A 15,375-nucleotide genomic window follows, 5' to 3' on the forward strand; every position below is an offset into this window, starting at 1 on the left:
TTCACTGACTCACCAATGGCTCTGATGTTAGGTTTTGGGTAGTACCGCTAGCGGCTAGCATAGTGTTTAGCATACTGTTTAACATTCCTCCAAAGAGTTCAGATCAAATGAAAAAGAAAAAACTCTTCGTGCTGCACAGCCAGTCAGCGCTGGCTTACAGCTCTGATGCATTCATGGACAGTCATAATGTAAGAATTGGCAAATTGGAGCCCACAATCATATGCGTATACCTTCTCACTCACACTGCACATTTTATTATAATAATTTTTCCGATTAAATGTGAACACATCACATGAAACGGGGCCCTATGACCTTGTGGGCCCTGGGGCGACCGCCCCCTTGCCCCACTCTGACTCCGCTACAGCTCAGAGCAGGTGAGGCCTGTGTCTCCCCTTATGGGGTCTTTGGCGCCCCCTAGAAGAGGTCCCAAAACTCAGTTTAGGAACCAATGCTTGAGATGAGCCTATTTATTTTGATCACATTTGACCTTTAGGATCTGCACTAATGAACCCGTCAGTCATTCTGATAGAATTATGCATGCTTACATGGTTTTACAGCTGTAGTTGACAGTAAGGTCACTAAACTGATGATAAATACACGCACAGAAAGGCCACCCTACAAAGGTTAATTCATCCTGTGAATAAAGAGGAGTGCGGAGAGAGAGGACTGCTCGGATAGGGTTTCTCCCGGTAAGGGATCTCTCTGACCTGCTCCGGTGTGACTCGCACCTCAGCAGACGCAGCCGCACACGGAGCAAAACACACATCTCGTCCCATCATGGCTATTTTTTTCCTTTTTCAAACTTTAAATTAAACACATGGTGATCACCGGACGCGCCCGCGGCCGCTGCCGGGCGTCGTGTTGCCTCCCCGGCCACCATGGGCTCGTAAGATGCCTTCCCTGTGGAAACGGATCACGTTCTCGGTGGCCTCGGCGCTGTGTGTCGGCTCCGTGGTGCTGCTGCTGGTGGCCCTGTCCACGGAGCGCTGGTCAGCGGCCGGATCCTGTGCAAAACCGCGGTTGAGTTAGTCAACGCTCCCACCCGGAGCTGGACCAGTTCATCGGGGACATACTACGGCCTGTTCCAGGGAGGGAAGACCAAGAAGTGCGGGCTGGGAGACAGGCGCTCCAAATCTACAGTAATGAGACACAAGAAACCATGATAGACACAGATGCAGTTCAGAAAATGTTAATATTTTGAATGACACTTGGGACTCTATGATCCATTTCTATAAACATGATATATTTGTCAATTATCGTTTTTTCAATGTCCCTATATATACCACTGCAGTGTTACCACAAAATACACGATCTCACCTAGATTAAAAGTATGCGCGTTTTTTTCTCCACTTTTTTGGTGTGGGAGAAGCAAGAGGAAATTTGGGAGTTATCCAAATATTTTTGCCAACATACTGTTCATTTCAATATATGCAAAAACTACCAGAAAAGAGAAGCACAAATGAGTGATAGATTAGAGCTCTGAAGACTAAATAAACATATTGCTTATGTGTGTAATATAAAATTTTAAAGCACCTGTTCATCGCACATAGTGTTGTTTGTCTTGTACTCATATTTTCTTTTCTTCCCAGTTTTTATTAAGTAGTACCACTCTAGCAAAGAGCCAGACAGTATGTTGTGACTTGTGACAAATCCTGTTCAGGTCAGACAAGCCATAAGGAGTCAGAAAAATGTTATTATTTCTCATAGACTTGTTTTTCTAGATGGTGTGACTCTTTAGTACATTTGCAACTTCACAACAAGGTTAAATAAGAGTTAGAATTGTGACTTTTTACTGTCTTCAAAACCCAGATGATTACTTGTTGCTGGAATATGAGGGTTAAAAGCATATAACTGAATTTGTAGGATTACTGAGCACCTCAATTTTGTTTACATGCAGAACTACAAAAAAAAAAAATACTTTTGATAAACACTCTTACAGAATTTGGGAAATCAATGCTGGATGTTTGAAAATTATCTTTAAAGATCAGGGGTACATACATCAATTTACAAAATGTAAAGTCAAATCTGCCTTGTAAACACATTTTTAAAAAAATCTATGATAGTAACAGTAACAAAGAGGAGCTGGTGAGAGACTTCAGTCCAAGTCTCTGTTCTGACAAAGTGTCTGTTTCCTTTGGCCCTTCAGTTTTTCCGAAGCTTGTGCAGACGTTGAACAGTGGCCTTCACATGATGGTGATTCTTTTCCTGCTGGCAGCTGTGGGGTTTGCGGTGGTCAGTCTATCCTTCTGCATTTATAATGCACGCAAAGTTCCCTACCAGAGCATCAAAGGACACAAGGGCCTCTATCTGTGGAACTTCATTGCTGGTACGTGGAAACCTTTTATCTCTTGGAGCATTCTCGTCAGGTGCTACCACATTACAAATCTTCCTCCTTGTTTTTGGTATTGTCCTCCTCCTCCTCCTCCTCCTCCTCCTCCTGTGTTTTCAGCTCTTTTCGGTGCCCTGGGTGTCCTGTGTTTCCTGGCAGCAGTAGACACCACAGTCTGACCGATCGAGTGGCAAACTACAGAGAGAACCTCTTGTCCTCATCGTCCTTGAAGACAGTCTGGACTGGGCTTTCTGGCTTGGCGTTTGGCAGCATCGGGACTCACTTTGCCGTCTGTGGAGTTGTGGCCATGAGTCGGATCAAGCTTCCCAAACCAGAAATCAAAAAACCTGAAGAGCCAACAATCTCTGCTCTGGACCTGTTGTACTGACAGACAACACTGTTGCTAGTGTTTGTATCAATGATGGACTGACAGAAGTGGTCAATACCTTTTTTATTTGTGATAATTCAATAAATCATTTTTTTGTTGCTTTGCTGTTGGAACATTCAGACCTTTCTTAAAATCTTCAGATAAACAGTAACCTACATGTTTGTTTGTGAATTATCCAAATTATGTTGTTTTGTCACAAGCACTTTCACAAGGAGTCACAACACAAGACACAGATCAGATGCTTTTGTGTGTCTGGACAGAAGGAGACTGTGAATGACTGAAACTCATCAAAACTCAATACAGATCTCCTCTCACTCGTCATCTCTGCTCGTGTGAGGGAGTCAAGACAGAGTAATAATGCATCACAGCTATCCACGGTTCACTGTGAATTTATTTCACTATACAATCTGCCAGTGTAAATAAATATATAATATTTAATGTTGTTATGTCTCTTGATACATTTTGCATTGTATGTGTGAACCTTAGCACTGACAAATATATCTCTGTGTCATGAAATTACAGTGCAGTCAAGGTAAGTTAAGTTTCATTTAAAAGTAAATTATTTGACATACTTTTTTTGCAGGGTTGTTTTTGAATAGTTTAAAAAAATCCATGTTGAGGTTAAGGAATGCCAAGGTGATGCAATAAAGACGCGTGAGTTTGTATAAATGAGAGGACTGTGTTTACAGTTGGTGCAGATATAGCTCGGACATAATTATGCATGATGAAAGAAAAAACTCATCACTGAAAGTGTTTCAATATGTGCAATACACTGAACTCTGTCAATGGTTAGACATGATTTCTTATTTTTTTCAAGGTCCCTGCTGCAATTCATAACTTGGTTTTTCATGTGAGACAAACTAATACTTGCTGTGAATACAAGACCTCAGGTCAGCACTTACTCAATGCAGATATTTGCATCTCCTCATGATTTGTTAAATGCATGGAATGCCACAGTTTTAACGTATTTACATACTACGTCCATCATTTTAATTCATAGCTATCAAATATGTGATATTGGAATAAATAAAACTGCAAAAATGTTGATGAAAAACATTTGTCTGGGGTCATTCCCAACTACTGATGGCTGAGGGTAGTTACACAACACAGAGAGATAGTCACATACAGACACACAGATTCACACACCAGTCATTTAAAATTTTAAGCATCTTCCTAAACAGTATTCTCATTGTTGTTCCATTTAAATAATGTTTAGAATAATTTATCAAACATTTAATTGAAGAAATCTATTTAAGTATTCTTCCCCTGCTGGATTAAAAAAAAACAACTAAAACTAAATGTTTTCATTGTGTTAAAAATATGGACCTTGTTATTTTTATGCAGGGTGTTACTTTATTTATGAGGACAAATGACTTTTTTAAGACAAGTGTCTGTTTTTACAATTAAGTCTAAGTTAAAGTATTATAACTGTAAATGGTTGTGGTCATTTTAAAATCAATTTTGAAGAGAAATGTTTTTTGACGTTGCTTTCCCGCGGATGGCCGCTAGATGGCGGCAACAGCGCGTCTTGGCTGCTCGTCGGTGACGCAGTAAAAGAGCGACGCCGTCAGGTCTCTTGTACACATGTGAGGTAAACGACCTTTACATTTCTGTTTCCCTGTTATTCTTGGAGGTTTTTTTTGCATGTGCAGCCGGTGACGATGCTTCTAGCGAGGAGAGCTGTGCGGACCGCGGCGCGCACAAACCCGTGCAGGTCGTTTTCTGCCTCACAGTCTCACCTGAACCAGAGAAAAGTGAGTAGGTTCTTCTCCTCAGCTGACAAACTGTCGAGCCTGTGACTCAGCCACAGGTTTTATCCAGTCAGCAGGGAGTGTGGGAGTGTTTCTGCAGCTCTTCCCTCTTAATAATGATAATGAAGCGCACTGTGTTTACCGTGTCTCTGCAGGGTTTAGTGCTGGGAGTGTTTGAGAAGGAGGGCGGTCACCATCTGACTGAAGCTGCTGCAGGTTTCGACCAGTCTCTGTCCGGGAAACTCTCAGAATTGCTGAAAATGTTAGTTTCTGATGTCTTTGAATTGATAATGCCCCTAACGTGATAAATGTCGGCACACATGGCTGTTCCTTCACTGTTCCCTGTAAACTACTCACTACCGTGCAGTCCAAGCACTGTGGTGTTCCACTTGAGTTACATCTGTATCACATCCCTAATAATGGGATGTGAATAACATATTATTGTATAGCAGATGCAGAGGATGTGATAAAATTTCAGTATATGATAAGAACTTTAAGTACTTGTCAAATATTAGAAAAATGAAACTTCTCTTATTAATGTTTGTATGGTTTAACAAATAATAATGAAATAAGTTTATAACAGCTGTAATTGTACACTTGACTAAGATTTACAAGATAATGTCTACAATCAAAATGGAAAAAAAACTTAACATGCCAGAAAAGGAATAGAATAAAGCATAAGCTGGTTAAATCCTAAACCCTCTCCAGTCTGTCTGTTTGCATAAATATATTACATGATTTGATTGAAGTGTTCACTTCTGTTTCAACTTCACTTGTATCTGGAAAGCTGATTTGAGAGTTTCTGTTCTGCTGAGCTGAGTAAATTATTATTATTTATTCATTTTGTTTCCTGCAGCTCTGGACCTGCACTCAAAAAAGGCAAAAGCAGAATATTCTATGGAATTCACAAGGTAAGAAAGAATGTGTCATATAAGCCCTTTAAACCTTGTTGCTCAGTGACTTTAAAGCCTCCTTTTCTTTGTGTCCTGTCCAGGACTTCCCGTGTGTAGCAGTTGTAGGTTTGGGGAAGAACAATGCAGGCGTCTGTGGAGCAGAGAACTGGGACACCAGCAAGGAGAACATCAGACATGCTGTTTCAGGTGAGACACAGGCCTTCATATGCATACATGCACATGTTGAGGTGGTGCCTTCCTGATATGTATATATGTGTTTGTTCAGCTGGCTGCCGCTTACTTCAGGACTTGGAGGTGAACCATGTGGAGGTCGACAGCTGCGGTGATGCCCAGTCAGCTGCAGAAGGTGCTGTCCTGGGTTTGTTTCAGTACGACCAACTCAAATCCAAGAAAAAGCCTAAAGTTACCACACAGCTTCATGGAAGGTAGACCAACACATTGAGACTCACTGCAGATCACGTTTGTCATATGTCGGCCAACGTGCAGGTGTAATGTACCCATGTGTTCTCAGCGCTGACTCGTTCGAGGGCTGGCAGAAAGGTGTCACTTATGCAGAAGGTCAAAACCTGGCTCGGCTACTCATGGAGGCTCCGGCCAATCATATCACTCCGACCGCCTTCGCTCACACCATCGAGGAGAAACTGGCGGCACATGCTGAACGAGTCACAGTAAATAAGAGGTCTGTGTGTCACTCAAGCACTGATAGTTTATTCTCACTAGATTGTACCAACAAACATAATGCTGCTGTTTCTTTTAATAAAAAAAATCAACACTAATAGTTTGAACAAAACTTTGAAATTATTTTAATCTGAATTTTTCACAAAAAGGTTTGTATATCGAAAATATTGTTTAAGATATCGGAGTCAGCCACTGCTGAGGCATTTTATCACTTAACTGATAAACGTATTCCATTTTAATTTATAGTTGAACATTTTCTTTTTACAGTTGCTAAGATTTGAGATTTTGTTGCTTTTTCCATCCTCCAGCCACACCCAACTGGGATCAAACGGGATGTCTGAGCTTTTTGATTTTCATTCTGCCACCACAACCCCATGTGAAGGAAGCAGGGAAGAAAATTGATAAATTATATTACATAATAGTATTGTTTTTAAAAAAAATTCCAATTGGTTGGACACAATCTTTCTAAAATGAATTGAGATTAAAAGTAAAAAAAAAAGTAGATATGTAATTTGAGCACACACAGAACAAGCAAACACAGAAGAAAGCTAAGTTGAATAAAAGATAAAGGAAAATTTAAGCAACTGTACAAAATTTTTGATGAGAAAAAAATTAATTTGGAAAAAAAAATCAGTATTTCAAATCCTACTTTGGCCGCCATTATGCTTCACTGTTTGACAGACAGAATTCTTTTCTAAATTACAGGTACCTAGTTTAGAAATGTAACTTCGAAAATTAACTGTACTGCAATTTAATTTGTCTGACATGTATATTTTCCTCTGCAATGTGTGGCTTCTCTTGGATTTGCAAGATAGCATGAAAACTATCTAACTATTCCAATATTTCTTATAAACAACCTTAAAAAAACCTAAGGGTTAGGCATATTGGTCTTTTTGATTCTATCCAAGAAATCAACCGTTAGGATCCCAACACTACACAGGGCGCAAGGTGATTTCAGAGAGTCTCCACATTCTGTTTGGGGGAAAAGTTTAAATTTATATCTATATTAGCTGATGACTTTAAATGAGGTGGTTTCACTTGTTGTCTGTTCCACATTTTGGTCAGAATACTGTATGAACTGAGTTGAATTGTGTCAGAAAGAGAGTCTGTCATGACAAACTCGGCAGGAAAAAAAAACAAAAGTAGTTCAATTGACACTTTGACACCACTGACCTGACAGAGCCGTAGCCATCCACACTGGGATCGGGGAGGTAAGAGAACGTGGTTATATGCAGGGAAGATGAAGGAGACACAAACACCAAAGAAAGTCATATCAAGAGTCACAATTCAAAAGTTCTCTAGAATAAATGTGGGATTGTTTATTTTTTGTCAGATCCCAGGCTTGGATTGAACAGCAGCAGATGGGAGCTTTCCTTAGTGTGACTAAAGGTTCAGAGGAGCCTCCTGTCTTCCTGGAGCTGCATTACAACGGCTCATCTGACTGTCAGCAGCCACCACTCCTCCTGGTGGGCAAGGGCGTCACATTTGACAGGTAATATGTCTGATGTCATGTCATCTTATTTACATTATAAAGTGCTGTAACTGCAGTCGTCTCCCTCCTGTGCATGCAGCGGTGGGATTTCCCTGAAGCCCTCTCCTTCCATGGATGCAATGAGAGCTGATATGGGTGGAGCAGCGACTGTGTGTGCATCCATCGTGACTGCTGCCGCTCTCAAACTGCCACTGAACATTATTGGTGAGCTGCAAACACAAATATGTCCTGTCACATGTGACACGCAACAGGGTGTTCAAAAAAAGGCTTGTTTCTTTCATTATTTATTCAGGCCTGGCCCCGCTGTGTGAGAACATGCCCAGTGGAAAAGCTACAAAACCAGGAGATGTGGTAACGGCCAAGAATGGAAAAACAATCCAGGTGGGTGGACGACTGACTCTTACCTGTGTGTGTGAATCTATTTGTTTGTACAGATGTTTGACTGTTGTTATCTTTAGGTTGATAATACTGACGCAGAGGGCCGACTGATCCTCGCTGATGCACTCTGTTACGGACACACCTTCAATCCCAGAGCAATTGTCAACGTCGCTACTCTAACAGGTGGAGTTTCTTTTCATTTTAGTTCACGTCGAGCCCTGTTGATCTATATTGAGCTGTAGGAGCAAAATGCTAAGAGATGGGGTCATGTCTCGCCAGGTGCGATGGATGTGGCGCTCGGCTCTGCAGCAACAGGAGTGTTTACGAACTCTGACTGGCTCTGGGAGCAGCTGCACAAGGTACTGCACACACACCGGAAACGCAGCGTCGACTTGTTGCCCTCTGTTGACAAGAGTGTGTGTGCGTTGCGTGTGTGTAGGCCAGCGTTGTGACGGGTGACAGAGTGTGGCGGATGCCTCTGTTCGAGCACTACTCCAAACAAGTGACTGACAGCCAGCTGGCCGACCTCAACAACATTGGCAAATATAGCCGGTATGTATCCCACCGTGCGCAGTAATCCATCGCAGCTCTGACATGAGATCCAGTGGAGATTTTGAGAGACTCCATGTTGTTGTTCTGCTTTTGACGGGCGTGTCTGTTAATGTCTGTAGTTCTGGTGGTGCGTGCACAGCAGCTGCTTTCCTCAGGGAGTTTGTGACGTCTCCTCACTGGGCTCACTTGGACATCGCCGGCGTGATGAGTAACAAAGATGAAGTTCCTTACCTGAAGAAAGGCATGTCTGGGAGACCGACAAGGACTCTGGTGGAGTTTGCTGCCAGTTTGGCCCACAGTGGCTGATCACGCACTTTAAAGTCTGTACGACTCTTCAGCAGTCAAAACACAGAGGGTCTGACTCTATCGTGAATCAGTTGTAGAGCTAATAAATCTAAAAACTTTGTTCAAACAGGATGATGAGCCTCTGGTGTGGTTCCACAAGATATTTTTAGGTATCATGGTTTTGCAGATTTCTGTCCACTTTGTGAACCAAAGTTTCTTTGTAGTCACTAAATTGTCATTTATACATCTTATTTTAAACGTCAGTTGGCTAATAAAGTGTTTAAAATACTTGATCTGGTGTGATTGTTATCCGTGTGTCATTCAGTCTTCTGTGTAAACAACAAGCGAGAAGTCCTCCGTTTGAGTCTGGGCTTGGAAGGTTTTCTCTGCTGATCTCAAAGTTTGAGAAAACCTGCAGCCCACACTGTGCAAAAATTAATTTGATGTATTTCAGTCCATGCAACTAACAGTACACTAACCTTCGACACAATTATCCATTCACGCTGCAAGAAACAGTTGTGCTACTTTGAAGACAGCAATGTACACATTTGGGACTGAGAAGACACGGTTTAAGAGTGAGAGTGGAACACACAATCTCGCCCCCATTTACAACATCAGTCTTGCCTGTTAGTCAAACTTCCAATCATGTGACCTATTTTCAACCTCACGGGACCTCATGCTACTTCAATTTTTTGTGTGATTTTTTTTTTTTAATTTGTCTGACTGAATGCATGTCTGTCCAGTGATTTTTGCTGTCTGCGATATTGTGTTGTGATTGTGCTGCACAAAAAAATGGATCCTAGGGTTAGATAGACCATCAGAGCCTGTTCAAAGAATAAGTGAACCAAACGCCTGCATAGGGCCCCAGTCACTAGTGTACAGTGCACAGTGCAGTTCATTGCAGTACAGTGTTTGCAGTGCACAGTCCAGTACTGTGCACTTTGTGCTGTGGAGTGTCAGTTTACATTGCAGTGTGCGGCTCAGTGGATTCTCCCCACTGCACAATCGACAGATCGCCACCTGTAGCGGAGCCAGAGTGGGGGCAAGGGGGCGGTCGCCCCAGGGCCCACAAGGTCATAGGGCCCCGTTTCATGTGATGTGTTCACATTTACTCGTAAATAAATTGGTATAATAAAATGTGCAGTGTGTGCGAGAAGGTGTACGCATATGATTGTGGGCTCCAATTTGCCAATTCTTACATTATGAATGTCCATGAATGCATCAGAGCTGTAAGCCAGCGCTGATTGGCTGTGCGGCATTAGCATTAAACAGTATGCTAAACACTATGCTAGCCGCTAGCGGTACTACCCAAAACCGGAGCCATTAGTGAGTCAGTGAAACCTTCAAAAATATTATCTTTATCGGAATGCTGTGGTTTTAAACACCTGCCTATTTGAATGTGCCTTGTGTTGCTCTCAACTACAAGAGACCGCCGAGTCTATTTTTCTAATATACGTGAATTCCAAAGATATAGATAGCTGTGTCTATATCTATCTGAATAGATTGTGTAATTTTAGACCAGCTGTGTTCATTTTATATTTAAGTTGTATCAAAGATGGTACAGATTTAGCCCGTGAGTTTTTAATCTGACATTTCAGCACCATGGACAGCGGACGCTCTCAGATTGACAGCTGTCACTCTGCATTTGTGTGTGTGTGCGTGCGTATGTGTATTTGTTCTTCAGAACAAGTTTGTGAACTGGTTTGTGACTTTATTCTGCTTTCTGAAGCAAATACGTTTGCTTGGATCTATAAAAGTGAGCATTAGTGTGTTGTTTGATGGTAGCATGAGGTATTGTTTGAATGGTAAAATTACTATCATAAGGGCCCGTTGAGAATGCTCCGCCCCCTCTGTACTGAGACTCACGCTCTGCCTCTGATCGCCACCCTTATTACATGCTAATTTTCATGGGTAAAATGCTGTGCAAGAAAAAAAACACATTTCCACAGCATGGTACACGAAACCGCCTTCTCCACAAACAGTGCCACTGGGTTGAAATGTCCCAAAAGGATGCATGTCAGGTTTTTGCCTCCAAAAACAGAATCAGCAGCACACAGGGACGTCAGGGTGCATCTGCGCATGCGCAAACCGTCGAGCCTGAACAGACCAAGATGGCCTCGTCCATGGGTGGAATGTTTCCAGGCCAGCAGCCGCCGGGTCCTCATCCTGTTGGGGGTCCAAGTGGACCGGGCCAACCCGGTTTCCCCGGCAGTGCTCCTAGAGCCCCGGGAAACAACACGCTGGTGGATGAACTGGAGGCTTCCTTTGAGGTAAGAGGGCTGTATGAGCTAACTTCGCTTAGCTCAGCGTGCTAACTGTTGTTAGCTTCTCATGCTCGCTCGAGTCGCTTGTTTTGATACAGATTATTTATTATTATTACAATATCACTTTTCAGTAAGTATGCACGCACCTGCTTATACCGAATAGCGTTTACTTGTTAGAATAATTCAATACCATCGATAATTCCTATTCCATTTCCACAAACAGTGATGCAAACTCCTGTCCTCTCCTTCCTTTTCATTTCTTAAGATCTTCAAAATATCTTGAATATTAATTTAGCAAACAGGCTACTCAAACCTCACATCCTCATCGTGAATGTTGATTTAAAGTCTTTGTTTCATTTACTTCAGATATCTCATTCAGCTCTGTGTATTTCATTTTATCAGATCTACATTTGACCACATTTAACGATGAAGTTCTACTGTACATTACCAGCTGTGTTCATGCAGTTCAAAGTAAATAAGATAATTGATTATTAATGCTAACTGACTTTTTGGAGGTTTGAGATTCCAGATTGAGTCTAGGTCCGTACCCACGAGCTTTTAAATTATTTACAGGTTGTGGCATTTGTCAATGCAATAAAGTCCTTTAAGTCATTGCTGGGGATCCAAAAACACACCACACACAGGACTCCTATCACTTACACACTCTTGCAATGTGGTAATTCAATAATACTTTTGAGACTGCAGGTCAGTCAACGGTACAAAGATTTTTCTTCAGTCCTGTATGTGCTTCAGTTCAGTTCAACAATGATTCTGCATGTTTCTCTTCATTGATTGGACTTTCCAGAAACCAGTCCCCAAAGTACATTTATGTGAAATATAGTCCTCACAGAAGGAGCAAAAATAAGAATTTATATAACAACTGGGGCATAAATTCAAAATGGAAACTTCAAAAAATCTAATATTTATGTGAAAATGACTAGACCGGTACATTTATTCCGTACAGGCATTTAAAAAGGCACAACAGTAATTTTCAAGTTGAAAATGAAAAATAAATACTTTAAACACCGATATAACAAGCGGCTCAATAAATTATTGCAAACCAGTGATCGATGTTGCTCATAGCATATGAATAACGTTGATCATGAGTGCTGCTCTGGTTCTGTTACCTTGTGACTCGTGAGTTTTTCTGGACTAATGGATCAACTGCAGACTCGCTTCTTCTTTTTCGTTAGTGACTTTGTTTACTGTAGTTACTAAGTTTCACATTTGGTTTGCTGTTACTGCTTTGACCCACATTTGGTGTCATTTAAAAGGGATGTGTCACGGAATGATTCTCTCTCTCCTAGCCAAAAAACCATTTCCTCTCAGTCCAGATTTTGTGGCATGTGGCATCAGAGACAAGTTAGTTGGCAGCGTTTGACTTTTCCCTCAGAGTATGTTTTGCTCCTCTTTGAGTCAGGCTAGAAAACTGCTATCATCCACACAGCAAAACAGAGTATAAAGACATTTTGCACAGCTTTTCCTCAGAAGCTGTATGTTCTTGGCTTACTCAGAGATAAGAGTGCTGAGCACCACCTGCACTGCAACTCAGAGTAGAACCATTCTGTCTGGAATTTCCCTGTTGTGGGACTCATAAAGGAATACCTAATCTAATCTAAAAAGCTGATTTCCTCATGTTGTTCTCCTTGTTTTTCCTCTAGGCGTGTTTTGCCTCCTTGGTAAGCCAAGATTATGTGAATGGAACAGATCAGGAGGAGATCCGAACAGGTCCGTAAACCTTGAAAGTATTTATTTTTTCATCATATTTCTCTCATATTGTAATCTGTTCATTCATTCACGGTCTGTGTTTCTGTCTGCGTTTCTGAAGGTGTGGATCAGTGCATTCAGAAATTTCTGGATGTGGCTCGGCAGACAGAGTGCTTCTTCCTACAAAAAAGGCTCCAGCTGTCGGTGCAGAAACCAGAGCAGGTTGTGAAAGAGGTACTTTCCCTTCACTCACCCCTGTGTGTGTTTAAAAATCATCTGTGTTCTCCAAATCATCTGCATGAGCAACATGAACTCTTGAACGCATATTTATTCCACTGCATTTGTTGTTGTGGCCTCTTCCTTCTCAAGTATGCTTTTTTTTCTCACTTCAGGATGTGTCAGAGTTGCGTAATGAGCTCCAAAGGAAGGAATTGCTGGTTCAGAAGCACTTGACCAAGCTGCACCACTGGCAGCAAGTGCTGGAGGACGTGAGCGTTCAACATCGCAAGCCCAGCGACCTCCCTCCTCCCGGGCCGCTGGCCTTTCTAGAGCAGGCCTCTGCCAGTCTGCCCCCTGCGCCTCTGAAGCCCAACTAATGACTCAGTGGTCACGGTCATGTCAGCAGACCTCAACGTACAGAGCTTGACAGCTGTGAGGAGTTAGTACTGGAATAATGGAGTAGCACATCATGCTCGTGAACATATGTGAAGTTCAAGATTTAGACGACGCCTGAACTGGGAGTGTGTCGCTAAAACATTGAACGCTCGATCGGACTCAAGTCATGGCTTCATTGGAAGTGAAACACTTTACACGCGCCTGCCAAATACCTGTTACAAAACTGAGAAAATGTTTCCTGCCGCTACCACGATATGGGGAAAATGCCATTTGTTTTTTTGTTCCAGGATTTGGATTTATGTACATATTTCTACTGGGTTTTTGTGGTTTATTTTTTAATTAAAAAAATAATAGTGTGTATTTTGACTCTCCTCAGGTCTTCTTCATGTTTACTTGTTTTTTTCTGAGCATACATTACAACACTGTTTGTTATTTGGAGGATTTTAACAATTTAACAGGATAATTCACAAATTCTTCTCTAAAGATTTAAGGTTGAATTAGTGGAATTCTGTTTTACTAATCTAACCTCTGATGCTGTCAAGAATAAATTATTTATGTTCACTGAACTGGTTTATCAAGCTCAGAGGAACCGAAACGAGGCTATTCATGAGCCGTTTTAAAAGGATACCGTACATTTTAATCCATTACAAGTTGTTTACGCAACTGCATGTCTTTCAGACAGCTGACAACCTCTTTATGTTGTCGGGCATATTTGCACTAAATACTACAATGTCCTCTCATGTTATGATCCGTTAACTAGCTGCCAGCAGCTTTACTTGCATGTCACTTCAGAGGACTGACGTCTGATGAGTGAAGCCCGATCCTGCCGACAGCCTGTTGTCTCTAATGTATTCACCGTCTTCACACTGTAACAGACTTGTTCTGTTCAGCGTCACAGTTCTCGTCTGCTCGCCGACAGAACAACCAAAATCCCCACAGATGGGACAAAACTCTCCACAAAGCAGGGGTCTGTCGTCCTGACATGAGGACAACTGTCAGTTTACTGATTCAGTAACATTTTTGAACTAGATTTTCATATCGGGATGAGAAGAATAAAGTAAATAAGCTTGTTTTAGCTTGTATTGAATCATCAGGTTCACACTTCACTCAGTGGATGCTCATTTCTCTCTGGAAAAAAGACAAAAGATGAAAAGTGACATGTGAAATACAAACGTTTGAGTCAAGTAAATTGACATCAGACCTGTGCAGGGTGTATCCTGGCCTCGCCCATAGCTGGGATTAGAGCCCTGCGACCCTGCTCAGGGTAAGCGGTGTAGAAAATGGATGAATAGAAATTGGCATAAGGTAAATGCTTTTGTAAACTGTATACTAAAGATGGAAAAAAAAACATTAATCATGATGTATTAGTACTTTATTATAACATCAATATATAATAAACAATAATATGAATCCAGTAAAGTGAGAATTTATTGTAGTTACTGGCTCCATGTTGATTTTGTAAGATGATGCTGACCTTTGACATTCAGCAGGGAGTCAATAATGTGTGAGCTTTACTGATAATGTCTTTAAACTTTAATGTCATAATTTGAAAGATGAATGTATTGAGCATTGGAAAAATAGATGTGACGAGAAAGGAATTTGACATTTCATGAGAAATATATTGGTACAGACCACATATATACCTATAGATTAATTAGTCATTGAAAATTAATTTTTTGCTTCATGTGGAAAGAATGACAGGAAACATTTTGAATATCTACGTGGAATTTTGACGCAAAAACCTGGATATAAATTTACATTTAAAATACAAATGTAAAAATAAAGAAGGGTAGTAGGGTCACCTCAAGAAATGTATTCGGACTTTTTTCCTATGTACAGACTTTCCACATATGTACACATTTCCTACAAAATTGGATACACAAGAAAAGTGCATTTTATTTTGTGAAACAATGACTTTTTAAAATATCGGAGGTATATTACAATTGAATAGAAATATTTTAAACAGTTTTTTTTTTATTTATTCTGTACAATAGCAGTATAGCTTATCGTTTTTTGGTACGG

The 15,375-nt window shown here is 41.1% G+C and overlaps 2 protein-coding genes and 1 pseudogene across 2 annotated transcripts; all 3 read left to right on the plus strand.

Annotated features, from left to right (window-relative positions):
* The first annotated feature begins 891 nt into the window (after positions 1–891).
* LOC115390503 (clarin-2-like) lies at positions 892–2,717 on the plus strand (annotated as a pseudogene).
* A 1,572-nt stretch (positions 2,718–4,289) lies between these two features.
* On the plus strand, positions 4,290–9,054 carry LOC115390499 (cytosol aminopeptidase-like). Its single transcript, XM_030094389.1, has 13 exons — positions 4,290–4,471; positions 4,624–4,730; positions 5,325–5,379; positions 5,463–5,568; positions 5,648–5,807; positions 5,894–6,061; positions 7,394–7,552; positions 7,632–7,756; positions 7,845–7,933; positions 8,011–8,113; positions 8,210–8,289; positions 8,370–8,482; positions 8,602–9,054. The coding sequence occupies exons 1-13, from the start codon at positions 4,379–4,381 to the stop codon at positions 8,786–8,788; spliced, it is 1,545 nt and encodes a 514-aa protein (XP_029950249.1). The 5' UTR covers positions 4,290–4,378; the 3' UTR covers positions 8,789–9,054.
* A 1,802-nt stretch (positions 9,055–10,856) lies between these two features.
* Positions 10,857–13,713, plus strand: LOC115390504 (mediator of RNA polymerase II transcription subunit 28-like). The gene is made up of 4 exons (XM_030094394.1): positions 10,857–11,037; positions 12,693–12,759; positions 12,860–12,972; positions 13,131–13,713. The coding sequence occupies exons 1-4, from the start codon at positions 10,879–10,881 to the stop codon at positions 13,332–13,334; spliced, it is 543 nt and encodes a 180-aa protein (XP_029950254.1). The 5' UTR covers positions 10,857–10,878; the 3' UTR covers positions 13,335–13,713.
* Positions 13,714–15,375: the final 1,662 nt, after the last annotated feature.

The sequence above is a fragment of the Salarias fasciatus genome, chromosome 6 (assembly GCF_902148845.1).
Source record: "Salarias fasciatus chromosome 6, fSalaFa1.1, whole genome shotgun sequence".
Lineage (NCBI taxonomy): Eukaryota > Metazoa > Chordata > Actinopteri > Blenniiformes > Blenniidae > Salarias > Salarias fasciatus.

Excerpts from the sequence above, each read along its gene's own strand:
- LOC115390499 (XM_030094389.1), top strand. The coding sequence starts at position 4,379 with ATGCTTCTAGCGAGGAGAGCTGTGCGGACCGCGGCGCGCACAAACCCG. Across the intron at positions 5,380-5,462 it reads TATTCTATGGAATTCACAAG|GACTTCCCGTGTGTAGCAGT; the intron begins GTAAGAAAGAAT and ends TGTCCTGTCCAG. Across the intron at positions 7,553-7,631 it reads AAGGGCGTCACATTTGACAG|CGGTGGGATTTCCCTGAAGC; the intron begins GTAATATGTCTG and ends CTGTGCATGCAG.
- LOC115390504 (XM_030094394.1), top strand. The coding sequence starts at position 10,879 with ATGGCCTCGTCCATGGGTGGAATGTTTCCAGGCCAGCAGCCGCCGGGT. Across the intron at positions 12,760-12,859 it reads TCAGGAGGAGATCCGAACAG|GTGTGGATCAGTGCATTCAG; the intron begins GTCCGTAAACCT and ends GCGTTTCTGAAG. Across the intron at positions 12,973-13,130 it reads CAGAGCAGGTTGTGAAAGAG|GATGTGTCAGAGTTGCGTAA; the intron begins GTACTTTCCCTT and ends TTCTCACTTCAG.